The sequence below is a fragment of the Gorilla gorilla genome, chromosome 12, assembly GCF_029281585.2.
Source record: "Gorilla gorilla gorilla isolate KB3781 chromosome 12, NHGRI_mGorGor1-v2.1_pri, whole genome shotgun sequence".
Classification (NCBI taxonomy): domain Eukaryota; kingdom Metazoa; phylum Chordata; class Mammalia; order Primates; family Hominidae; genus Gorilla; species Gorilla gorilla.
In genome coordinates, this window is record NC_073236.2 from 38847529 (window position 1) to 38874264 (window position 26736).

The 26736-nt window shown below is 42.7% G+C and overlaps 3 protein-coding genes across 11 annotated transcripts in view; 2 read left to right on the forward strand and 1 right to left on the reverse strand.

Annotated features, from left to right (window-relative positions):
* Positions 1–1458, forward strand: part of NPAS2 (neuronal PAS domain protein 2) — a 176471-nt gene extending 175013 nt beyond the window's left edge. For 3 of the 6 annotated variants that reach the window (XM_004031512.5, XM_055378431.2, XM_055378433.2), the window contains one exon: positions 138–1458. In XM_004031512.5, the coding sequence (XP_004031560.3) occupies positions 138–320 (183 nt within the window). In that variant the 3' untranslated portion in view covers positions 321–1458. The remainder of the gene's footprint in view (positions 1–137) is intronic. The other 3 variants (XM_063695622.1, XM_063695623.1, XM_055378432.2) reach the window with 1 other exon arrangement.
* A 2444-nt stretch (positions 1459–3902) lies between these two features.
* RPL31 (ribosomal protein L31) lies at positions 3903–11209 on the forward strand. Its single transcript, XM_004031514.4, has 5 exons — positions 3903–7078; positions 7465–7571; positions 8930–9055; positions 10746–10858; positions 11141–11209. Exons 2-5 carry the CDS (start codon positions 7465–7467, stop codon positions 11170–11172), a joined length of 378 nt encoding a protein of 125 aa, XP_004031562.1. The 5' UTR covers positions 3903–7078; the 3' UTR covers positions 11173–11209.
* Positions 11210–12050: 841 nt separating this feature from the next.
* The window catches only part of TBC1D8 (TBC1 domain family member 8), a 142513-nt gene continuing 127827 nt past the window's right edge, over positions 12051–26736 (reverse strand). For all 4 annotated transcript variants that reach the window (XM_004031511.4, XM_055378430.2, XM_055378429.2 and 1 more), the window contains 4 exons: positions 26524–26589; positions 16300–16389; positions 15776–15873; positions 12051–13093 (listed from right to left, as the gene is read on the reverse strand). In XM_004031511.4, coding sequence (XP_004031559.2) covers positions 12641–13093; positions 15776–15873; positions 16300–16389; positions 26524–26589 — 707 coding nt within the window. In that variant the 3' untranslated portion in view covers positions 12051–12640. The remainder of the gene's footprint in view (positions 13094–15775; positions 15874–16299; positions 16390–26523; positions 26590–26736) is intronic.

Consider the following 26736-nt stretch of genomic DNA (forward strand, 5'->3'; position numbering starts at 1 on the left):
CTCTCCCCACATGACCCCCCAAGAAAGACAGCCCTATAGTCTAACTCAACCTGCAGCATGCCCTGCACTGCCTTGTAAGACGGTTGAGGGGCGGACATCAGAACCACCTCTGAAGCCCTTTGTTCTTTTTTTTCTAGGTACAGGCACCAACCTCTTTGCACAGTGAGCAGCAGGACTCGCTACTTCTCTCCACCTACTCACAACAGCCAGGGACCCTGGGCTACCCCCAACCACCCCCAGCACAGCCCCAGCCCCTACGTCCTCCCCGAAGGGTCAGCAGTCTGTCTGAGTCGTCAGGCCTCCAGCAGCCGCCCCGATAATGCCCCGGCACTGAAGTCGGGACACAATCAGCTTTAACCAATGGATGAGGGGGGTGGCCACAGGAGATGGGGAGAGGAGTCTGAACTAAACCCCTGGCTTTTGTGCATACTGCATACGTTTCAGAACTCCTGGATGGTAACCATCTCTGGAGTGCAGCGCTTGCTGCAGTGGAAATGATCAGGAATACTGACCGTGTTTCTCTTGCCTCCGAGGTTCTTGGGCACACTCTATAGCCATACTGGACAGGAACCAGGTGCCCCGTGTAGGCATCGTTGGTCGGTTTACCGTCAGAGATGGCGCATCTCGCTGCATCCCCCGAGAGTACACCGGTTGCTCTAGCCACCTGCGGCCCGCCCATCTGCGCTAGCTGGCCTTCACGCTCTTGATCGTCTTTCCTTTGTATTGGAGAAGGACTGGGTCAGAGATCTGTTGGAGAGAGAGAATAAAGAGATTATTTTTCATTATTTTTAAATGGGTGTTTTTGTTTTAATTTGCACAGCTACACAGAGGAAATAACTTAGGCACTTTCTGTTTTTTTAAAAAAAATAATAAGGTCTCATGGCTTCATTCAGAGACCACAGTAACAACAGCAGCCCACCAATCAGAGAAGCTGGTTGTTATTAACCAAGCTGCAGATTCACACTTTCTGGCCTAAACCCTAATGGGATGAGGCTTTTCACCCCAGGCCATGCTGGTGGTGATTTTTTAGCCCCTAAATAAAACACTGGACTATTTCCTGTTTACTTCATTGATTGCAACTACAAAGGTGGACTCAAAGCAAAGCACAATCATGCCAGCCAACATTCCAGAATTCTGCTGAGAACTCCAAGTCTGTGAGGGGAGAGGTTTCACAAGCCAGACAGGCCTGGGGGACTGCAGTCCCCAAGGAGACCCTGCCACGTGCTGGCCCTTTGAGTGAGAATGCTGCATCTTTCTACATATCTTCATGAGAATACTGAGAATTGGATTTTCCTTTTCAAAATGCACTTTGCTTTTTTTGTATGTTTTGTTATGTTGAGATGTTTCTAAAGAAAAGATTTTATGTAATTATAAGATGAAGCGTAGTGAATTGTACAGCTGTTGTAATAATGACCTATTTCTATATAAAATAAAATTGTATGGCTTATGTGTAAATTATTTTGTATCTGAGATACCAGTTCCTTTTCCCAAATATAAAAGTATAAAAGTTTTCTTGTGTTTTTCTGTGAGTGAAAATTTTGTAATAAATTAACAAATTTGTACAATTTCCTCTGTCCCTTGTTATACATCCCTGCATACATCTTTTCACCAGTAATTCTTTTTTTTCTAATTTCAAGATGTTTCAAGGATAATCAAAGATACGGAAAAGATGAAAGCAAGCCATCAGCTTTTTGAGCTGCAATATCTGCATCGGCCTATCAGGTTCTGATCTTTGTGTTAAAGTTTGTGCCCGAAAAACAAATGGTTTACTGTAGAAGTGACAGCAAAACAAAACAGAAAAAGTTTCTGGAAACATCTCAATCTTTTTTTTTTTTTTTTTTGAGACAGCGTCTCTCTCTCTCTTGCCCAGCCTGGAGTGCAGTGGCACAATCTCGGCTCAATGTAAACTGTGCCTCCTGGTTCAAGTGATTCTCCTGCCTCAGCCTCCCGAGTAACTGGGATTACAGGCACCCACCACCATACCCCACTAATTTTTGTGTTTTTAGTAGAGACGGGGTTTCGCCATATTGGCCAGGCTGGTCTCGAACTCCTGACCTCAAGTGATCAGCCCACCTCGGCCTACCAAAGTGCTAGGATTACAGGTGTGAGCCACCACACCCAGCCAACATCTCAATCTTGACACAGGTAAAATCCATGGAGGTGACCAAGACATTCTCCACCAAAGCATTCATTTATAGCCCATCATTAAACTCAGCCTGGAATTACATGGGGTTTTGCCACCAACACTTAGATATCAGTGATGTGGGCAGCGTATGTGTGTCTCCATATAAGATGTGTGCACATATGCCACATTGAGGGTGGGGGCATAGCCGCAGCATCTAGAAGATTTCTGCCAACTACAGACAGCCACCCCATCATGAGGCTTCATGGGCTGAAGGAGGGTACCCTGGAGTACTGTGGTTGAGAACCACTGCAATGGCAATGCCCCTTCCAAAAGCATTGGCCCAAGAGAGCAAAGTTCCTTTCCCTGCTGCATTGCTATGGCTCTCTGCTCCTACTCCTCCCATGTAGAATGGGGATGGCTCTTCCCAGTTCCAAGACTAGGATCAGTTTTGGATGGCATGAGAGGGTGCCGTATAAATACATCCAAAAAGTTTTATTACTCACACAATTGTTCTATTCCTAAGAAAAAGGTAAGTGAAAATATTTTGCACGTACTAGAACACTTACTCTTTAAAGGAACCAGAAATGAACCCCCTTCTTAAAAATGCTCTGTGAAACTGGATTAACTATTTTTAAATGTTTTATAAATTCAAAGGTTTCTAGATCTGATTTGCCTGTAATAGAATTTGTAATTTAATTTGCTGTCAGCATTTTTTTAAGCAGAACAAGATTTTTAATGGACAGTATATTTATTGTCCTAGGATTTTCTAGCTGGAAGTCATTAAAAAAGGGCAGAGTGTGCCTTGCTACTAATTTGATTTAGCTTTGCTTAAATCTTACACTTGTTCAGAATTTGGATAAACTCAGAAAACTCATGTGTAATATTTCTTTAAACCCACATGCATCATGGGAAGTTTAATCCCTAAACTTTTGATTCATTAAAGTTTGCTCATTAAAAGGCTATTTTGCAACCCTGTCCTATTTCCAGAAAACCCATGACCTTTCTATTTGTAAAACTATAAAGTCTTGGCTCGTGTGAAATGACTGAAACGCGAACTCAAGTACACTCAGTTTATGATCTTTTCAACTAACTCAGTTTACTGTCTAATTCAACTAAAATTCATTACATTAATTTTAAAATGTTGTTTGTGCATGCGACATGGGGAACTAGCCAACTGTTCTAAGCCATGACATTTTACACTCTTGTCTAAATTATCTGGTAAAATTTGTTTTGGTACAAGACTGCTTTGGTTTCTCTCTTTACTTAGTGTAGGCACAGCCTGAAGGTCTCCAAGTCTGCCATTAATGTCCCAGATAAATAACTAATTTGGATCCTCTAGAGATACCTGTTAGCAGCTTTTTGGGCAGACACGCATTAATTTCACACTATGCATACAAACAGCTTTATTTTTCTGGCAAAAAAAGCTCACTGGAAACACAAAAAAGAAAACAACTCTCGTAGGATTTTTGCCTAACCACACTTAGGCACATCTATGATACTGATTCCTTTTTTAAATTACGATTATCTTTTTTATATTTCGTGTTTTAAGCATGAAGTTAGGAACTCATGGCCTTTTATGAACTCAACTTTTCTAATTGACCATTGTTATTTATTTCATGCTCAAATTGGTACAACCCGGCCAGTGAGAGCCAGCTCCTGTGTTTGGCTCTTTTCTCTTTTTAGCATTGCCCATCAGAAATCAGATTCCAGATTTCCTTCTGGGAACAACACAATCAAGGCTCATACTGATTTATTTATTTATTTTATTTTTCCTCTCTCAAAGCATGCAGGCGACTACCCTCCAAGGAGTCCTGATTCCTTTTAATTAAAAAAAAGACATTAAAATCTGGACACCTAGAGTAAGACTAAGAGCTGGTATTGGGTCAAGCGCTGCCTCTGTTGCTGTTATTGGGTCATCCTGTTGTGATGGAGCTGAAAACATTTTCAGTCATGAAATCACATTGATTTCTGCAATGTAATATATATTATACCGTAGTCTACTTTTCTAATGTGATTTTGTTCAGCACTTTCTCCTAAATTGACATTCCATATGAAGTCAGTTATGAACTGTTGATTTTAATTTCAAATACTTCTTGTGCCATTCCTCTCCTTTCTGTCACATTAGTTGCTGCCTCATTTGGGCCCCATTTAGGCTGGGTCACAGAAACAGCCTCCACACTGACCTCCCAGGCCTGGTCTACCCACACTACCTCTTCAGCACCTCTTCAGCACCTCTTCACCACCATGCCTCTTTCCTTGTAAAAATCTTTCGGTGGCGCTTCTTGGGAAGTCCCATTGGACCTTCCTGGAGCTCAGTCCAGCATGAAATTGCCAAGGAGGACTCCTTTAGCCCCTTAGGTTTGTCGCCCCTAAAGCTGGTGGACGGGAATGCAACCTGTCTACTTTCTTGCTGCCCCGACAGGGAAACATTCAGATCTTGTTTCATTTTAAGGATTCTCTGCTCATCAGTAAAAGTAAAAAGATGTGAGTGATTAGCCCAGCTAACAAACACCAGAGAGTTACAAAGTTCCTATTATATGGTTCTGGTCTCTTCCAGGCCCAGTAGTCACTGGCCTGGTCCCTGGGGCTTGGGAGGGAAACAGAAGCTGGAAGAGTCTGCAGAGCCCCAGGCAGGCAAATGATTTTCAGTCCTCAAACCAAACAGTCTTTATTATATGTCTGTTCAACCTTTATGTAAGGCAGGAGAGTTGACATCTTAGGGGGATGTTTTGTAGATTCCCACTGGAAGGATCTATTTATTTCAACAAGTGGTAGGATCTACTCACATTTCGTCAGTTATACGGAAACTTGAGTCAGCTGGCACCAGACTTCTTTCTGATTTATTACAGTAACACTTTTACTACCTCTAATGGATGATACCCTAGAAAGCTGTCCCTTAATCCCTCTCTAGGTGCTGGGAGCCAGATAGAAGGGGCAAGATCACATCTTCAGAGTGTGATTGCAGGGAGTCAGGATCAGAACAATGATCCCAAAAGGGCCATGGGGTATGAAAGGCCTGAGGCAGGCTTTAGGGTGCCTGAGCATGAGGAAGAGGAGGCATAAAGGAGATGAGAGCAAGCATCATTTGGTTGAAACAAATTGTGCCAGCCCCTCTTCTTCTTTGTTAACAGAACCCCACTTCTGTGCATTAAAAGCAATTTGTCTATCTTGTAATCCTAGCACTTTGGGAGGCGGAGGCGGGCGGATCACGAGGTCAGGAGATCAAGACCATCCTGGCTAACGCGGTGAAACCCTGTCTCTACTAAAAATACAAAAAATTAGCCGGGTGTAGTGGTGGGCGCCTGTAGTCCCAGTTTCTCAGGAGGCTGAGGCAGAAGAATGGCGTGAACTCGGCAGGCGGAGCTTGCAGTGAGCCGAGATCGCGCCACTGCACTCCAGCCTGGGCGACAGAGCCAGACTCCGTCTCAAACAACAACAACAACAACAACAACAACAACAAAAGCAATGTGTTTAGCCCAGGCCACAAAATACACAACCCATCATTAGGCCAAGGTAATCATGACAATCCCATTTGCTTTTGGCAGGCATGTGCTCTCCCAGCCTAACTGAAATGGAGTCCCTAGTCCTAACCAATGACAGGCAGAAATCTACTGGAGGTTTCTGGAAAGGCCTTTGGAGTCTGATAAGAGACATGGGGGGAGGCTTGCTTGTCCACCACCATCTCTTGCCTTTGAGGACTGCTGGGATACCTAGAAGTGCAACATCTACCCTGATACAGGATGCAAAGATTCCTCATGAGATCAGATTCCCTGTTCCAGCCCTGAAATTGCTTGCCTCCAGTCTTGTCTGTGAGGTCTTGAAACATGTCCATTGCTGAAAACCCTGTTAGTAGGTTAGGAGTGACTTGGTCCGGGCATTTCCCCATTCACCAAAGTGCCAGGCATTAAGTGGGCCCTTTCAACTTGGGACATCAAGCTCCTTCGTTCTGGGAAATTTCCTTAAATTCAAGGTACCATCGTCATGAAATTTCTGAACTTTAAAGAGAAGATCCTAAAATCTTGCAGAGAGAAAAAAATGACGCATCACTTCTCACCACACTGAAAAACTGAAGACAATGAAGCCTGCCTTCAAAATGCTGGGGAGAAATTCTTTTCAATCTAGAATTCCATACAAGCCAGAATTTAAATTTGAGGGTTGAATAAATACTCAGGTATTTGAGGGCTCATAAACTTTTTAGCTAGTGTACTCATCTTAAGAAACCACTAAAAATGGCGTGCTCCTGTGAAAGAAGTGAGTTCGACAAGAAAAAGGAAGACATGGGTCCATAGATCCAACTGTCTCCGAATCTCTAGACTGGTGACACGCAGTTCCCAGTTCTCTGGGGACCTCCTCAGATCTCCCTGTCGTGTCATCTCACATCTGTCATCTCTCGGGTCATATCCAACACACTGGGCCACCCACGCACAGGGACGACGCGACAGCCCTGTGGCTCCACCGCCCAGGACAGCAACGACTGGCAATCCTGTGCCGGCCCTGCTCGACGCAAGCACCTCCAGCGCCCGGTTGCGTCTTAGTGACCCTGGGACCGCCAGCCAGGCACCACGCCCGACGCAGGCTCAGTCAGTGTTGGTCGGATGCATGAATGAATGGGAAAAACAAACGAAGTCTCTCTCCCTGGCCCTGCTCCCATACATCTGTTGGCCTAGGTCTTGGTTTTATCCGAAGACTTAGAGAAGGGACGCAAGTTCCTTCCCGGAGCCAGAAGGAATCCGTCGAGAAGCGGGACCTCAAGCTCGCGGCCCAAAAGCGCGGCCCCGCCACGACGCCTGCTAGCTGGCCCCACTTCGGCGCGCGCCGCTTACATCATAGCTCGCCTCTCCCCTTCCCTAGCCACACCCCCTTGCCTGGCGACCCGGAAGTTGTACTTGTAACTGCGGCTTTCCTTCTCCCACAATCCTTCGCGCTCTTCCTTTCCAACTTGGACGCTGCAGAGTGAGTATGGGTGGCGGAGTCTCGGCTCCTGGAATCCAGCCCCATCCTCCTTTGGGATTGTGCTAACTGGGACCGCAAAATCTCTCCCGAGCCAGCCCGGGGCTCCGGTTGTGGGGAGATGGGAATACACCCTGCTTTTAAAGGCTCCCAGAGCCTGAGGAGGAAAGTGACCAGGCTTAGGGGAGCCGGAGCGGCAGGGATTTCCGGGTCGGAGGCATCTGAGGGGCGCAGGGGCGCGGGTGCGTGGGCCACTGGGTGACCGACTTAGCCTGGCCAGACTCTCAGCACCTGGAAGCGCCCCGAGAGTGACAGCGTGAGGCTGGGAGGGAGGACTTGGCTTGAGCTTGTTAAACTCTGCTCTGAGCCTCCTTGTCGCCTGCATTTAGATGGCTCCCGCAAAGAAGGGTGGCGAGAAGAAAAAGGGCCGTTCTGCCATCAACGAAGTGGTAACCCGAGAATACACCATCAACATTCACAAGCGCATCCATGGAGTGTGAGTATCCCTGTAGCCGCCCTGGGTCTCGAACTCACGCGTCTGGTTGTCACTGAGAGATGTGCCGAATCACCTCCACCCCAATCTTTTCCTCTTGTGGCCTTCCCTGTTTCATTCATTGGCAATTTAACAAATCCTGTGGGCTCTACCCTCCGAATACATTCACAGTCTGACCAGCTGCATTGGTCTTTCTGACCGCCCCCATTATTCTTTCTTACCCGAATGCGGACAGTAGCAGCTCCCTACTCCTGTTCCCTACCCAAACATGCGTGGTCTATTCTCAGATCCTCCATCGGCTTTCTATCTTAGGTTAGAAATCAAGAGTTCTTGCCATGAGCCCACATTGGCTGACCCGCTTAATCATACCGGGCATGGTTCTGTTTCAAAGTAGCTACTTTGTTGAATTTTTACTCTTTTTTTCCCTATGCCTGAATGTTTTTTCCACAAATAAATGCTTCGTTGCCTTCAGACCTTGAGTCCAATATCACCCTGGCCATCTGTTTTGTTTTGTTTTGTTTGAGACGGAGTCTTGCTCTGTCTCCAGCCTGGAATGCAGTGGCGCGATCTCGGCTCACTGCAACCTCCGCCTCCGTGCCTTAGCCTCCCGAGTAGCTGGGATTACAGGACCCCGCCACCACACCTGGCCCACCTTGGCCGTCTTATAGAAACTTGCAGTCCCCTTCCCTAATGCTTTATTTTCCCTGGTTTGTCTTTCTCTGTAGTACTAGATACCATCTGATGTACTCAATAGGTTGCTTACATAAGCTGTGTGAAGAACAAGGGATTGCCAGCTGCTGTTATTTCTAGTACCGTTTACTTCTGGATGTTTTAAGTATTTAAGCGAAGTGAGCTTGCTTGATGGGTTCATAGAGTTAACTACTGCCATTCATCATACTCAAGAAGCAACCTGCCTGCACATTTCAGGCCCCTGCTCTTTAAGCATAGATGAAGTCAATAGCATTGAATGATCTGTTCCAAAAACATGTCCTGTCTTAAGACATGACATTTAATCAAATTTAGTATTTTGATTGAGGACTTCAGAAAGTGGATTATGCATCTTCTTGTCCTAAGTGTTATGCTAATTGCTGGGCATTGCACACTGGTGGGAAAAAAGGATTGTTACTGCCTAGTTTAAGGTTTGGTTTAGGCTGGTTTTAGGAGGACATACCATCTACAGTAAGTCTTCACTGAGCTGTAAGCACACTGGCCTACTGTATGCTGTAAAAACTTGGTTTTGTTACATAAGACATTGCTCAAAGTCAGTTTCCAGGAGCCTATCAACGACATTGAGGATTTCTCACATGTACCTAATTTAGTTTTGTGCTCCTTTAATTTGTTCACTTATGTTTGAATCGTAGGGGCTTCAAGAAGCGTGCACCTCGGGCACTCAAAGAGATTCGGAAATTTGCCATGAAGGAGATGGGAACTCCAGATGTGCGCATTGACACCAGGCTCAACAAAGCTGTCTGGGCCAAAGGAATAAGGTGCTAAAGTTATCTGTATTCGAAGGTGAACTTTTGCAATGACACCAGCTTCACTTAACCCTGCAAGAGCCCATATCAGTTCAGTAATTTGGTTAATGCATGTGGAAGTATAAAAAAAAAATACTGTGACCGTGACTTAGGGTGCGTAGTATCTGCAGGGAAGCCCCTTAATTTAGTGGCTTATGAACTGAGACCCAAGGGAAGGAGCCAGCAGTGTAGGGTGGGAAAGAGCATTGCAGAGAGAGGAAGCTTGGCGGGATCTGGGAGCGGGGTGGTGAATGCAGGTAAAGTGGAATAAATCACTGCGAGCCCAGTGGAGGAGGGAGGGAAGGGTGAGGGCCGACCCTGTAGGGTCACTCTAGACATCATGGCAAGTCCACCATGAGAGAAGTGGTTCTTGGCCTGGGGCAGTTTTACCTATCCTTCCCGGGGTTGTGGCGGGGGTGGGGGGCAGTGTTTTTTGTCACTACTGAGGGATACTGTGGGCCAGGGACTACTAAACATCCTACAACTCATGGGGCTGCTCCCTCAACAAAAAATTGCCTAGCTCAGATGTTAGTTCTGATGTTGGGGGACCCTGCTCTAAAGTGGAACCAGAAAGCAAGGGGGGGGAGGCTTGTGCTGTAAAGGACGTCATGAGGTGCCAGAAGTGGAGTGAGGGGCAGCTAGAGGAATGATGACAGTGTGGACTAGTTGATTCTGGAAACGGGTTGGGGGAGGACTGTCTGCATCTGTGTGGTATTTAAACCTTAGGATTAAGTGAGATGAACAAGACAGGGACCTGAGACCTAGCTCTTCTGTGGGTGGACATTTAAGGGTGCAGCAGGAGAGGTGTCCTCCGATGCCTGCCTTGGGATAAGAGGAATGGGATTACAGGAGCCAAGAGAAGTCCTAAGTTTATAGGAATCCAGGGCCTAGAACAATACCCGGCATCGACAGAGGAAAGAGAATCAGCTGTGATGCTACGGAGAGGGTAAGACAGGACAAGGGGATTGCATGTGGAAGATAGAGAAATAGAGTATGTGCCTGTGGCAGAGTTTTTAACAGTGTTTTTTGTTTGTTTTGAGATGGAGTTAATGTTGCTCAGGCTGGAGCGCAATGGCGTAGTCTCAGCTCACTGCAACCTCCACCTCCTGAGTTCAAGCTATTTTCCTGCCTCAGCCTCCCAAGTAGCTGGGATTACAGGCAGCCGCCACCACGCCTGGCTCTTACTTTTTGCATTTTTAGTAGAGAGGGGTTTTACCATGTTGGCCAGGGTGATCTCGAACTCCTGACCTCAGATGATGCGCCCACCTCAGCCTCCCAAAGTGCTGGGGTTAGGGGCGAGCCACCATGCCGTTTCTTCATATTTTAATGTAACAGAAAAATCACGTAACAAGTTTCTGGTGATAGACAAAAGACTAATACATTTGGACCATTTGGACCCAGATATCTGCTTAGGATTAACCAGTTGGGTATCAATGGTGGCTACCTTAACATGTCTTCAAACAAGCATCCCTCCTGTGGTAACAGCATTTAATGTTCACCTGGGGGTTATGTTTCATTTTCCAGGGAACTGTAAGTTCTAGGTTGGTCAGAGTAGAGCAAAGGACAGCATTAGAAGCAGGCATATGAGATATGTGAATACAGCTAGTGGCTGCTTGGTTGAAAGGAGGCATTGACTTTAGCAACACAATTATGTTTTTATTAGGAATGTGCCATACCGAATCCGTGTGCGGCTGTCCAGAAAACGTAATGAGGATGAAGATTCACCAAATAAGCTATATACTTTGGTTACCTATGTACCTGTTACCACTTTCAAAAGTAAGTAAGTTCTCCATCCCATAAAGCCATTTAAATTCATTAGAAAAATGTCCTTACCTCTTAAAATGTGAATTCATCTGTTAAGCTAGGGGTGACACACGTCATTGTACCCTTTTTAAATTGTTGGTGTGGGAAGATGCTAAAGAATGCAAAACTGATCCATATCTGGGATGTAAAAAGGTTGTGGAAAATAGAATGCCCAGACCCGTCTACAAAAGGTTTTTAGAGTTGAAATATGAACTGTGATGTGGGTATGGAAATTGACTGTTATTTCCTTTACAGATCTACAGACAGTCAATGTGGATGAGAACTAATCGCTGGTCGTCAGATCAAATAAAGTTATAAAATTGCCTTCATGTTTTGGTTCTTTTTAGTTGCAACATAATGTACTTGTATATCCTATCCTAATTATGGGATCATTTGAAGAGCTTTTCCCAAATTGATGGCCTGTGCTGCCTTCTCCCCATCCCCTGGGGTTGAATTTGTGGACAGGGTCTAGGCAGGTTTTTAAAGTGATTTCAAACTGCAACCTAGTTTTAGAACCACTGTTCTGGGTAGTTGGGATACTGAAGGCATATTGTTAATTATTCTACTTGTATGTTTTGCTAATTCTAAGATAAGCATTTTTCCAGAAACCAGGATGTAGAATCCAGTTGCCATTGACATCTTAACATTTTAGGAAACAACTTTAAAATGATATACTATCTATCTATCTGTAGCATCTTAAATGTAATGAAATTAATGTGGCAGTAGGTCTTTTAAGCTTCTGCCTACATCCATATTGAGTATAGTTGTTGTCTTCTAAAATAATTGATTTTTGGTGAGATAACCAGATTCATATTTTAACCCTTTTGTAATGGCCCCGTGGTACCTGGAGTCAAGGTTCAGAAGTAAAAAGTTCCTTAAGGTATCAATAACAAAAATTTGTATTAATAGTTCAGTCCTAAAGCAGTGTTGTTGCTGAGATTATGTTTCACCAGCATTTACAAGCTGTATGTTAAATGCTGCCATAAAGAAAGAGGTCTCCGAAGCCGTAGGGCACACCCAAGGCAGGGCTGAGAAGTACCTAGTAGTGTTGCACCACCCAGAAACCATGGATGGGCAGCAGCAATGTCTCCAGCTTACCCATTCACTGCCACAGTCTACAGCTTAAGACACTTAACTACAAGGTAAAAGAAAAGGACCGAGTAAATACAAAAAGAAGTTTCTTATTAAAAAACTTGGAAGCCAACATTGAAAGCATGGTTTGTACACAACATTTTTGGAAGGACATATAAAGTGAATACAACCAAATATATTAAAATGGTTTCAATTACCAGCATTGAAACAGTGCAAAAAAAAAGCCAAATACAATTGCACAGATAGTCGACTCCCTTAGATCTTGAAAGTGAACTTGATTCCTGACCTCTCCCATTGTCATTCGAAGTGAAAAATGAAAGCATGGGGCTTTTCTTGCTTCTTGGTTAGTATGACACATTGTGTTCATCTGAGAGCAAAATCAACACTAGCATCACAGCAGAAGTGCCCATTTCAGCGAATCCGGTAAAAATTGTAAGTCGGCATCAAGGGAACCAATGGATACCTTAGGGCACTGACAATTCTCAGTACATAGAAATGCTTGAGGGTTGTGTCGGTTCCCCTGGCCACAGTTTGTCAGGTTTATCCAGATGCCCCATTTGTAAAGTAGACTGAAATCTCGGTTTAGGGCTGACCCCAAGAAACAGTCTGGTTCGTGCTTTGGTATGGTGGACTCCAGTGTGCATAGCAGCTGCTGCTGTCTTGCTACAAGTTACTCAGCTTAAGTTCAGATTGTGATTGGTGGCTCATTTCAAAGGTTTTGAGATTGTACTGATTGATCTTGGCATTTTCAAGTTTGGATTTCATGTCCCGTGGCTTTTCAAAAAAGTTGACTAATGACTGTTCAGTCAGAAGTGAAGCTAAAATATGTTCAAGGGAGACAGTCCAGTCCCCTTCTGCCGCCTCTGGAAATGCCTGGGAGTCCTGGGGCGTCTTCCCAGTGTCTGCAAAAACCGAGTCCTCAGGAGAAGGAGCTGAAGCCCGCAGCTCCTCCCCACACTCCTGGGAGCAGCTTCCAGAGCTGCTGCTTCGCTGCCCCACCTCCCCGATCTGCAGCAGCAGTGTGGTGACTGTGGCAATGGCTTGATACAAATCATTTTCTTCTGGATCTTCATGGAACATACTGTACAGAGTTTTACAGAACTGGATAAATTCTCTCTGAAATTGAAATAAGTCTTAGGTAGCAGCAGAACCAGGGTGGAAGTGTCATTTTTTTTTTTTAACATACCTGTGAGCTTTGAGAAAACGACACAGTACTTTTTTGAAGACACAGAATATAAGAAAAGGTAGTCTCTGCCTTTCCACTCTAAACTATTAACAGTGGTGATTCCTGGGAATTTCAGCACAGACTTGGAAATGGGTAGACCTTCCTAGAGGATGTACACACCCTTTAACAAAGCAATTCAAGAAACCACAGCAGGCTGGGCACAGTGGCTCACGCCTGTAATCCCAGCACTGTGGGAGGCCGAGGCAGGCAGATCACCTGAGGTTGGGAGTCAGACCAGCCCAATCAACATGGAGAAACCCCATCTCTACTAAAAATACAAAATTAGCCAGGCGTGGTGGCCCATGCCTGCAATCCCAGCTACTTGGGAGGCTGAGGCAGGAGAATCGCTTAAACCCAGGAGGCAAAGGTTGTGGTAGTCAAGATCACACCATTGCACTCCAGCCTGGGCAACAAGAGTGAAACTTTGTCTTAAAAAAAAAAAATGAAACCACAGCAATGTACAGATTTATCTGTAGGGATCTTTAAGCTAGAGTTTATAATAGGAAAATGCTGGAAACAGCTGAAACGCTATAAAGTTAGGGCATGTTCCTCTGGTGGGAAGGCCATGCAGGACCTAAATGTAAAATGAAATGGAAGAGTGATGCCTGTTGTTTTCTCAGCGTAATCTGAGACACTGCTGCTGAAATTGAGAATACGTAATGTGAGGACAGGTGCTTCAGGTGGAATCTAGCTACACAATTACTCCAAGAATAGAAAAATGGTTGGGTATGGCCGGGTGCGGTGGCTCATGCCTGTAATCCCAGCACTTTGGGAGGCCGAGGCGGGCGGATCACGAGGTCAGGAGATCGAGACCATCCCGGCTAACACCTGGCTACCATGGTGAAACCCCGTCTCTATTAAAAATACAAAAAAATTAGCCAGGCTTGGTGGTGGGCGCCTGTAGTCCCAGCTACTCGGGAAGCTGAGGCAGGAGAATGGCATGAACTTGGGAGGCGGAGCTTGCAGTGAGCCGAGATCGTGCCACTGCATTCTAGCCTGGGCGACAGTGAGACTGTCTCAAAAAAAAAAAAAAAAAATAAAAAAAAAAAAATAAATGAAAAATGCTTGGGTACTAATATAACAAATATTTATTTGGGGGAAAAGATCCATGGTTATTCTGAAAGGAAACCTGAGTATGAACATGGCCCGTTTTATTTGAAACATCATCTATAGAAAAAAAAAGGTTATGTGTATCAGAATGTTAATACTGATAGCTCTGAGTGATGAAGTTTAACTCATTTTGATCATACATCCAGAGAATAGAATGAGCATCTGAGAGCAATTCCCAGCACAGTAGACAAGCAGCATTTCTCAAACATGCTACGAAACACTAATCCCACAAGATGTTTTGTGGTCAAAAGAAAAAAAAAGACTGAGAAACTGCATGCTAAATTCTACTCTTGAAGGGTCATAGTCCACAGCACCAAAATGACTTAAGTCCTATAAAAACGGAACTTTTTTTTTTTTTTTGAGATGGAGTCTCGCTCTGTCGCCCAGGCTGGAGTGCAGTGGCGCGATCTCGGCTCACTGCAAGCTCCGCCTCCCGGGTTCACGCCATTCTCCTGCCTCAGCCTCCCGAGTAGCTGGGACTACAGGCGCCCGCCACCACGTCCAGCTAATTTTTTTTTTGTATTTTTAGTAGAGACGGGGTTTCACCATGTTAGCCAGGATGGTCTCAATCTCCTGACCTCGTAATCCGCCCACCTTGGCCTCCCAAAGTGCTGGGATTACAGACGTAAGCCACCACGCCTGGCCAAAAAGGAGCATTTTTAACTTTAAGCCTACATTTCCTAAACATTGGGAGGAACCATTTTCAAAATGAAACAAACCATATGGAACCTGAATATGGCACAACCCTTTTCTGGAAGATGCTCAGAAGTTTTAGAGACTCCTCTATCAGTACTGTGTATTATGCAGCCAGTGATTTCCCAGGAAATGGAGAAAGCACAGTATTTTTGAAGGGAAGAATGCTGTATCCACAGTGGCCCCAAATACTTCTACCTCCCAGAGGAATAAACCTGTATCGCAACCTGGAAGAATGAATTTTATACAAAAACTCCTCAAAGATGTGAAGTGTATGGCAGCCTCCTGTTCTGAAGCGATTTGAATATCTGAAGTATCTTCAGTTGATCACAATTTAGTATTTCCAATTTAATCACTATGATGTTCCGCTACCTGGACTTTGCAGGTAAAGGGGCCCAAGCTTGATTCTCAGATTAATCATCTGAAAAAACAGTTAATTCTCGGTCGGGCGCGGTGGCTCACACCTGTAATCCCAGCACTTTAGGAGGCTGAGGTGGGTGGATCACAAGGTGAGAAGTTCAAGACCAGCCTGACCAACATGGTGAAACCCCACCTCTACTAAAAATACAAAAATTAGCCAGACGTGGTGGCACACGCCTGTAATCCCAGCTACTCAGGAGGCTGAGGCAGGAGAACTGCTTGAACCCGGGAGGTGGAGGTTGCAGTGGGCTGAGATCGCGCCACTGTACTCCAGCCTGGGTGACAGAGCGAGACTCCATCTCAAAAAAAAAAAAAAAAAGTTAATTCTCCGCACTGAAGAAAGTCCATACCTGGCTCATTTTGGGCAATTCTTTCTCAGTTTTATCTTTTTCTTTGGCTAAATCCTTAATCATCTGCTTCAGCTGTTTCTGATAATCAACTGCATCACCTTGAAACAAAGGAAAACAATATGTGGTTTAATTTAAATAAATTCAGTGACAGCAAAAAGGAAACTATGTAGGAGAGAGGAGCAAGGGGGTGAGGAATTCCACTAAGCAAATTCCATACAAAACTGGAAAGCAAGAGATTCCCCTGGAGAGCCAGTGGGTAGTAACTGGGGGACTTCTGCTCTAAGAGGACCCGTGAAACAGCAAACAGGAGGAAGGAACTTGGTGGTGGGGGCAAGGGGCAGCCACCCAGCAACACCCCCACTAGGAGCACTTCTGTCCTCTAAAGGCAATGAGTTTGGTGATAATTCACTGGACGAAGGGAAAAGACAAGGCTGCTACAAGAAGAGGGATGAGGGCAACCCTGGTGCCTCCCGCCACTGCAGTGGTATGCCCAGGGGAAAGCAACAATGAAAAGAGGTACGTGCCATTGGGTTTCCCGAAAACCAGGGGTCTCGATGTTGACAACAGAGGATTCTTCAACGGCGACTGGCTGTCTCGGTCATTTTCAGTGAGTGCTTAAAAAAAGATGAGAGGTTTAAATTAAACAAATTTTCTGCCTTACCAAAACTGACAGTAACGTAGCTTTCTAGGCAACTAAAGGCTAAGCTAGCAGCTCCCAGCCTGTGGACTGTAGTTTTTGCAGGGTCCACGAACCCAAATGCACACCAAGCACTGTCTGGATACCCAGAGAAAATAAAATGTCCCCCACACCAAGTGTGCCTTTTCCCAGAGGTATGTGGAGACTGTTGTAATTAACAACATACACATTCATAGAAGGACACTGCTAATACTGATTTGGAAAAAATGTATATAGTGAAATCCCATTTTGTAAAACTAAAATATATCCATGCACACATAAAATACTCTAGAAATAAATAAATCTCTGGGTGGTGGAATAATTGGTAATGATTTTAAACTTTTCAGGATAGTATTTCTCTACAATGAGCACATACTGCTGTACTTACACAATTTCTTTTAAAAGTTGAAGAAAAGCCTTAGTGAATTCAAAGCAGCATCTTAGTATTAGGAGTGTTCTTAAGGATGTTAAAAATAAAATTGTCAGAACCCTCATATATTGACGATGGGAATATAAACTGGCTCAGCCACTTTAGAAAACAGTCTGGCAGTTTTTTAAAAAGTTAAAGTTACCATTTGACTCAGAAATCTCACTTCTACATATACACCCAAGAGAACTGAAAGTATTCACATGCAAACTTGTACACAGATTGTTCACGGTAGTATTGTTCATAGTAGCCAAAAAAACACCCAAATGTTGAATAAATTGCTGAATAAACAAATCATGGCATACCCATGCAATGGAATATTTGGCCATTAAAAGGAATGAAGCACTGGCGCATGCTACAGCATGGATGTGTCTTGAAAACATCATGCTAGGTGAGAGAAGTCGAACATGATACAGCAACTCCATTTATATCAAATGTCCAGGACAGGCAAATCTACAGAAACAGAAAGCTGCCTACGGCTGGGGAAAATGGATACACTGGGAGTGAGAGCTAAAGATATGACATTTATTTTCAGGGTGATGAAATGGTCTAAAATTGATTGTGGTGATCGCTGCACAACTCTGAATATACAAAAAAAAAACCCCCATTGAATTGTACGCTTTAAACGGGTGACTTGCATGGTGCGTGAAATATATCTCAATAAAGCTGCTACAAAATAACAATTATGAGGGGGATGACAGGGAAGGTTCCCCATATTTTAAAAAGTTTGGAACTTATTCGTAAACCATTTCACTGAAAATAAAACAAAGGCAAAATTCAGCTGTGATTCAACAAGCTTCCACAAGACGGCAGCAAAGCTTTGGAAAGCTACCCTTACTTTTTCCAACTTTGCCCAAAACGAATTCTGTGCAGTGGCACATGTAAGAATCCACTCAAACTTAACAGGCGGAAAATTGCAAACCGTGAATGGTACCTGGGGCAGTCAGGATGGAAACGGATTTCCCAGAATAGTGCTGGGATGCCAAAGAACTTGGCGTACCACAAAGTAGAAATGTGTATACAAGTCACCAACAAAATGTGATGGGAGCCATAGAAAGGCAGCAATTAATCCAGGGGGTGGGCAAGTGTCCAGAAAGGAGGCAGGTAAAGTATTAACAGTGACAAGGAGCTGAGGGGCCAAACAACTCTCAGAGCAGAGCCTCCCAACCTCTGCCGTCACAGCATATGAAAAGAACATCACCTGGACATGGAACTCACTGAAAATACTCATTCCACGATCTATTGATGATCAGAAGGATAGGATATTATGCATTATGGGAAATAGTAACTACTAAGAATGCATACAGTCTTTAAAAATCCTTTCAATCTTTTTACATGAGATATTTGGGCTGTTTAAACATGACCTTATTTTTCATTCCTATATATATGTAGCCTGTAATTCAAGCGTCTAAATGGATTGACAGACAATTTCTATTAAAGTGTTCATTGTGTCTCACTTCAAGTACTACACAAGTTAAAATCAGATAAAGGGTTTGCATTTGGTCATCTGAAACCCCCATCTCAGACTTCTGTTTGAAGGTAGTAGGTAACTTCATTGCTCCAACAGATACCACCAGCAGGAAGGTCTCTCCTTTATAGCCTTAGGGACCTTCATTACACACTGTACATGGTTTCCATTTTCTATATCATTGTCATTGCCACTGCCATCTTCCTCACTTTCTAAATGGGATGCCTGTGGAGGCGACAAGCCAGTTCCACCATAAGCGTCTTCTCTCTAGTAGAATTCACATACGGCTTTGAACACAATCTGGCCTTCAGATGTAGTTGAGACATTACAGTAATCATCAAAATAATCCCATCTCCACCATGCTTATTTTGCAAAAGCAGTATAGGGCCTTCCTCTCATCCCTCCATAGTGGTTGGAAACAGCAATCAAATTATAGCAGCGAGGCCTTGCACTTGGATTAATCAGAAATTCCAATACAGCCAAGTCATTGATAGGAAAATCAACTAAGGTATCTAACTTGTTTCTCAAGGATCTACTGTAAGAAAAATCACTTGAGATGCAACAGCTACTGGAGGCAGGAATCATACATCCAATTTCTTAGTGGTGGCTTCTTGACGATTTGGATACCAGGAATCTTTATCACTTAGTTTTCTTTTGTTGAAAAGGGTCTGAGGCAGTCTTTTAATTTCACAAAAGTTTTTTTTTTTTTCAAGGAAGTTTATATTCTATGTTTCCATATTTTTCAAAATCTTCTGTGGCATTTTAACTCAGGATCCCAATCCAAGGCCAGAATAGATCTTTCATCTAGCCCAAGCTGCCCATCATGGAATCAAACATGTCTGGTATCATTTCTGATATAGCTGATATCAGGACTGCTTAACTGTTAAACTGGAGCTGATATCAGGACTGCGTGTTAAACTGGAATCTAAACTACCATTTTTTGTGCCCTGTGAGATGCTGACTTCGCAAATTTCATCAACACATCATCCCTTTTCAAAGTCATTGTCTCCTCCAGCTAAATCTTTAGAATGACTGTTTTTTCTCTGAGGGAGGCTCTTAATCCTGGCTGGATTCATCATTTAGCCAATCTGCTTCCATTTCACCTGGTGAGCCTTCTTCCCCTATGCCGTTTGGGCCATTCCCATTATTATTTTGGTCCTTAGAGCAGTGTAAGCATCCCTCAGTTTCTTGGGTTCCAGCAGATACCTTGACTTATTGGCACGTTCTTAAAAGCAAGAGCGTACAGAGTTGTCTTCAGTATTGTTTCTTAGCATAGCCGTAAGAAAAGCCTGACCAGAAAGTGAAGAATCAAGATAGTGGGTATAACTTGAGTGCCAAACTTCTCTCTTAGACAACCAGTAGTCACGTGCTCTCTATCTTTGGTCCTACTGATGTTAATTTTAAACACCTCCCATTCCATGATGCTTGTAAGGTTTTTCTCCACAGCAAATATTCTGTGAAATCTATTATTTTATAGAGTCATGTGTCACTTAATGAGAGGAATACGTTCTGAGAAATGCATCATTAGGTGATTCTGTCATTGTGCAAACATCATACAGTGGACTTACACGAACCTAGATGGTGTAGCCTACTACACACCTCGCCTATAAAGTCTGTTGTTCCTAGGCTACAAACCTGTACAGCATGTTACTGTCCTGAATACTGTAGGCAGCTGGAACACAATGGTAGCTGTGTATCTAAACTATCTAAATGTAGAAAAGGTGCTATAAAAATATGGTATAAAAGAAAAAAAATGGTATACCTGTATAGACCACTTACTATGAATGGAGGTTGCAGGGCTGTGGAAGCTGTTCTGGGCAAATCAGTGAGTAGTGAGTGAATATGAAGGCCTAGGACATTACTGCACACTGCCATAGACTTTATAAACACTTAACTGTACTGAGTTCATTTTTAAAATATTCTTCTTGATCTTCAATAATAAATTAACCTCAGCTTACTGTAACTTTTTACTTTATAAACCTTTTGACTCTTTTGTAATAACACTTGCCTTAAAACACAAACACATTGTACAGCTGTGAAAAATATTTTCTTTATATTCTTATTCTATAAACATTTTTCTATCAAAAAAATCTTTTTAACTTTTCTGTTAAAAACCAAGACACCTAAGCCAAAAGAACAAAGCCAGAGGCATCACACTACCTGACTTCAAACTATACTACAAGGCTACAGTAACCAAAACAGCATGGTACTGGTACCAAAACAGAGATATAGATCAATGGAACAGAACAGAGCCCTCAGAAATAATGCCGCATATCTACAACTATGTGATCTTTGACAAACCTGAGAAAAACAAGCAATGGGGAAAGGATTCCCTATTTAATAAATGTTGTTGGGAAAACTGGCTAGCCATATGTAGAAAGCTGAAACTGGATCCCTTCCTTACACCTTATACAAAAATTAATTCAAGATGGATTAAAGACTTAAACGTTAGACCTAAAACCATAAAAACCCTAGAAGAAAACCTAGGCATTACCATTCAGGACATAGGCATGGGCAAGGACTTCATGTCTAAAACACCAAAAGCAATGGCAACATAAGACAAAATTGACAAATGGGATCTAATTAAACTAAAGAACTTCTGCACAGCAAAAGAAACTACCATCAGAGTGAACGGGCAATCTTCAAAATGGGAGAAAATTTTCGCAACCTACTGATCTGACAAAGGGCTAATATCCAGAATCTACAGTGAACTCAAACAAATTTACAAGAAAAAAACAACCCCATCAAAAAGTGGGCAAAGGATATGAACAGACACTTCTCAAAAGACGACATTTATACAGCCAAAAGACACATGAAAAAATGCTCATCATCACTGGCCATCAGAGAAATGCAAATCAAAACCACAATGAGATACCATCTCACACTAGTTAGAATGGCAATCATTAAAAAGTCAGGAAACAACAGGTGCTGGAGAGGATGTGGAGAAAAAGGAACACTTTTACACTGTTGGTGGGACTGTAAACTAGTTCAACCCTTGTGGAAGTCAGTGTGGCGATTCCTCAGGGATCTAGAACTAGAAATACCATTTGACCCAGCCATCCCGTTACTGGGTATACACCCAAAGGACTATAAATTATGCTGCTATAAAGACACATGCACACGTATGTTTATTGCAGCACTATTCACAATAGCAAAGACTTGGAACCAACCCAAATGTCCAACAAGGATAGACTGGATTAAGAAAATGTGACACATATACACCATGGAATACTATGCAGCCATAAAAAATGATGAGTTCATGTCCTTTGTAGGGACATGGATGAAATTGGAAATCATCATTCTCAGTAAACTATCGCAAGGACAAAAAATCAAACACCACATGTTCTCACTCATAGATGGGAATTGAACAATGAGAACACATGGACACAGGAAGGGGAACATCACACTCTGGGGACTGTTGTGGGGTGGGGGGAGGGGGGAGGGATAGCATTAGGAGATATACCTAATGCTAAATGACGAGTTAATGGGTGCAGCACACCAGCATGGTACATGTATACATATGTAACTAACCTGCACATTGTGCACATGTACCCTAAAACTTAAAAGTATTAAAAAAAAAAAAAAAAAAAAAAAAACAAGACAAACACGCACATTAGCCTAGGCCTACACAGGGTCAGGATCATCAATATCAGTGTCTTCCATGTCCACATCTTGTCCCAACTGAAGGTCTTCATGGGCAATAACACACACAAAGCAGTCCTCTCCTGTGCCTTCTGGAATAGCGCCTGAAGGACCTGCCTGAGGCTGTTTTACAGTTTATTTTTTTTTAATAAGTAGAAGGAATGCATGCTAAAATAATGATAAATAGTATAGTAATTACATAAACCAATAACATTCATTATCATTACCCAGTATTAGGTGTTACATGTAATTTTATATGCTAGACTTTTATACAACGGCAAGAGTTGTTTACACCAGCATCATCACAAAAACATGAGTAATGTGTTTTGCTATGGTGTTTACAATGGCTAAGATAGGAATTTTTCAGTCTCGTTGTAATCCTATGGGACCACCATCATACATGCTGTCTATCCTTGCCCAGAACGTCCCTATGTGGCACACAACAGTATATATTTATCAGCACCTACCATCTAATCTGCAGATACCCTTGGCAAAGCAGACCATGCTGTGCAAAGATCTTGTGTATTTCCAATTGTACTACACAGGTTTGGAAAGCAGATCATTCTAACAGATATCCATGGTACATCACTTTATCACAGGCAAGATAGGGTCAAGTGACAAAAAGGATAAGATGTTACCAAAATCTTGGCACGCTCAGGACTTTTTAATATTAGTTTTCATACTAATACTAACAGTGAAGCAGCTACATGCAATTCCCAATTAGGTCTTCAAAACGATGATCTCTTCAAAACAGATTGTCACCATCAGTGAGAAACCGAACAAGAAGGGGAAAGCAAATGGCATTTTTTTCTCTACTTGGTGAAAAGTCATTATAGAGGATTTGAACGGTTCCAATGCTCGCAATTCTACTTCAAGCATGTGCTCATTCTACATATCAACCCCTTTTTCACTGACAAATGTAATGTTGACAATTTTTTGGCTAATGGGACTAGATTTTGAATCCAATCAACACTTTTTCATATAAAGTTTACAGAATAACAAAGCTTTCCCTCATTCATACAGATATTGCTGTACTAATCTATAATTATGTTTTAGAATTCAAATTATAAACATCACTAAAGAAACGTTTGTGACCTCCTTTTTTCCGAAGTTGAATTTTTGCTTTGAATTCATATTTTGTCAGTATGTGTTAATATAATGTCATGTGCTCTTTCAGTTATCAATTAAGTTCATTCAGGTTTTCAACGTTTTCAGTGCTTTTTTTTTTAAAGCCAATAATTACCCTTAACCAACTGCAAACTGGAATTATTCAAAAGGTTTCTCCTTTTAACTCAACTTCTTGACAGAACTCATCCTTTAGACAGCAGATGTACTTGGTTATGTATAAGACCTCAGAAGGAAACTTCTATTCCTTCACAGAAAGCTGAACACAAAGACTGGAGCAGCTCCAATTTTATTAATCAACATTTTAAGGACATCCTTTAATGTGGATTCAGGCTGGCAGGCAAACATTTCAGAGGGCCTATCTGTGAATAAAATAGCATATTCCCTGAATCTCAGAGTTCGCAGAAGGAACTCATGATGTGAGGGGTCCTCATAGGTTTGCTCAGTATACAAACTTACAGAAAAACCTCCAAATTGTCTCATTTGTGTGTGTCCGTTTTCAATATAACTTTCTCAGCAGTTTGTTATGTTTCTTTCCAAGGAAAATAAAGTTCTCCCAGGAAGTTCTCCTCTGAAAGTCCAATTAGTATAATTAACTAAGCAAAATGGCCAATATCCGTAGGTTTATCAATCTGCAGTGAAAACTGTTGATGTCCTAATCTTCTGGAATACTCTTCATCTGTGTATTACCTGACATGGTACCAAATCATCTGTAATATTTCTGTGCTAGTTCCTGTGCTAAACAGTGCTACAGTCGCCAAGAGCCCATAAAGGGAGCCCTCCTGGAAGTGGATGAGGCCTTGGGTCTCGGCTCTTCATTGCTTCCTGAGCTGCAGCAGATGCCTTTACAACCAAGCTCACCGAGGACGTCTGTCTCCCATATTACCCTGGCAGAGGGCCAGGCCTGTTCTACACGGGCGGGGTTTCAGCAAGGTACTGATGTTTTCTGCCCTTGCCTCTTCGACAGGCAAGTAATAAGACTTAAGTGAAGAGAATTCTTTAGGCACACAAATTCACATTTGATGTAATCTCATTTTACTTCCTGATCTGTGGTTGAAAACTTTCATTTTGTAACTAGTATGTCTGTCCCACCTTTAAAAAGTTTTTCATTATGAAAGTAAGTATTTGTTAGAATTAAGTCTATTTAAATGAAAAAAACTTAGATATGAGTCTGCATGGCCTCAGGAAAATGATGTTTTAAAATAGAGATTTTAGGTTGTCCGCACTCTAGCTTTTTTGTCGTTTTCTTAAGGCTTTTTTAACTGCATCAAAAATTCAGATACGAAACATACACTAAAAAATAATACATCATATCTTAATTTCCATTGAACTTGATTTAAATTCAGAGTTACACAGTACGAATATCACAATCAGGTATGTTCAAAAAGGTCTGAACAATTGATTTTCTGAAACCATGAAGGACTACAAATGCTTCTAATAAATCAATGTAATTAAAATGTCTTTTAGAAATAAACTTATTTGGAAACAAGTAGTAATTCATTAGAAAGTTAGATGAAGAGGCTGGGCGCGGTGGCTCATGCCTGTAATCCCAGCACTTTGGGGGGCTGATGCAGGTGGATCACGAGGTCAGATCGAGACCATCCTGGCTAACACAGTGAAACCCTATCTCTGCTAAAAAAATACAAAAAATTAGCCGGGCATGGTGGCAGGCGCCTGTAGTCCCAGCTACTCGGGAGGCTGAGGCAGGAGAATGGTGTGGAACCTGGGAGGCGGAGCTTGCAGTGAGCTGAGATTGCGCCACTGCATTCCAGCCTGGGCCACAGAGCGAAACTCCGTCTCAAAAAAAAAAAAAAAAAGAAAGTTAGATAAAGAATCAAAAATCAATCTTAGATGATAATTCAAAAGCCAATTATAAATTTAAAAATATACCATGGTGAAATTCCATCTGTACTAATCTATGCAACTTTTCTATAAATCTAAAATTATTCCAAAATAATGTTTGTTTTAAAACCAAGATAAAATAATAGAGTAAAATAAAAACAATCATGTTCTATTTAAGAATGCCAGATATAGATAATGACAACTGTGGAAAGATGATGATGATGATGATGATATGATGAAGATAAACAATTATGCATGCCTTCTATGTTAATAGAAAAACATCTGTGAAAAATAAGGATAAATTAAAACTCAATTTATATTGGCATAAAGGGCAGAAAACTTCAGTGATGCTAAACAATTTGCATTTATGATCAGTTGACAGAGAAAGGGAAACCAAAAATAAATAAATAATAAACAATTTGCACTCAAGTCATAATAGTGCACATTGTCAATGAGAAGGTCAAGGAGGGACTGTGTGGCCAGCACAGAATGCTCACTGGGGAGAGCGTGCCTAAGGTATAAGATGCCAGTTCAGTAATGGCTGCATCTGGGAAGCAGACCCAGAAAGCCCACAAGTAATGTCCAGGTGCATCTTCAATGTTTGTACAGTAGTCCCCCTCATCCGAAGTGTTAAACTGCATGCTGCTCTGAGTAACATTTTGAAATCTTGCACTGTTCCACTCCATCCCAGGCCAGACATGAATCCTCCCTTTGTCCAGTATCTGCACAAGGTCTACACTACCTGCCTGTTAAACAGTCCCTCATTAGCCATCTTGGTGATCAGATTGAAAAAATCGAGTGTATATAGGGTTTGGTACTATCCACAGTTTCAGGCATCCACGGGGAGTTGGGGGGGTTCTTGGGACATATGCCCAGTGGATAAAGGAGAATGTGTAAGTGCACTAATAGTTGTAAAAGCCACCAGGATATCATGGCTCTAGAAGCCCCCTCAGTGCCTACCAGCCTCTCCAGGCACCATCCAACACCAGAACCACAACCACAGCACTGGGGGGACAGAGCCCTCTGGGATTTCTGATTCTCTATTAGTTTCTAAGATCCAAGGAACACCTTTTAGGTTTCCTTGGTCTTGTTCCCGTCAACGTCAAGTCTGATCTCATAGATACCCAAATGGCTTCCTTTTCCTGGTTACTAGTGCTGAAATTTGGAGAAAACATGGTCTGATGCACTAGAAACATGAAATGGTTCTTCAGATTCAGTAGCCTAAAATAACTATTAAGGTAATGAGGATCTGATTCTCACACACATTCCACAGGCCAGAGATTCTGAAGGTGTCCTCAGACCCAGGGTGTTGGAAACCAGGGTGGGGGCCCAGGAACTTGGTTTAACAGGCCCTCCAGACAATTCTGGTGCACACTCCAGTTTGGGAGGTCCTGCCAGAGCTGTGCAGCACATAACTTCAAACCTGTGACCTGAAACCCCAAGCCAGAAACACCTGTTGCCTCAAGCATAAGTGAACTTTAAAAAGAGAAGAGCTTCAGAGTCATGCACAAAGCTGATACTGTGTTGAAGCAGAGCACAGTCTGATTTTGCTACTTGGACTTTCTTACCTGGAGGGATATGAAGCCTGTATAATAGTTTAATCTTCTCATTCATTTCTCCATTATACATAATATCTGCAAAAATTTTAAAAGGAGAGAGTGAGTTGATGCCAATGCTGAAAGTCCATTTGTCAGGACACAAACTCACCGTGGAGAGAACACTGGGGAAGGTCAATACCTGCCACCCCCAACTCTCCTGCCCCAGACACACACCATGGTAGC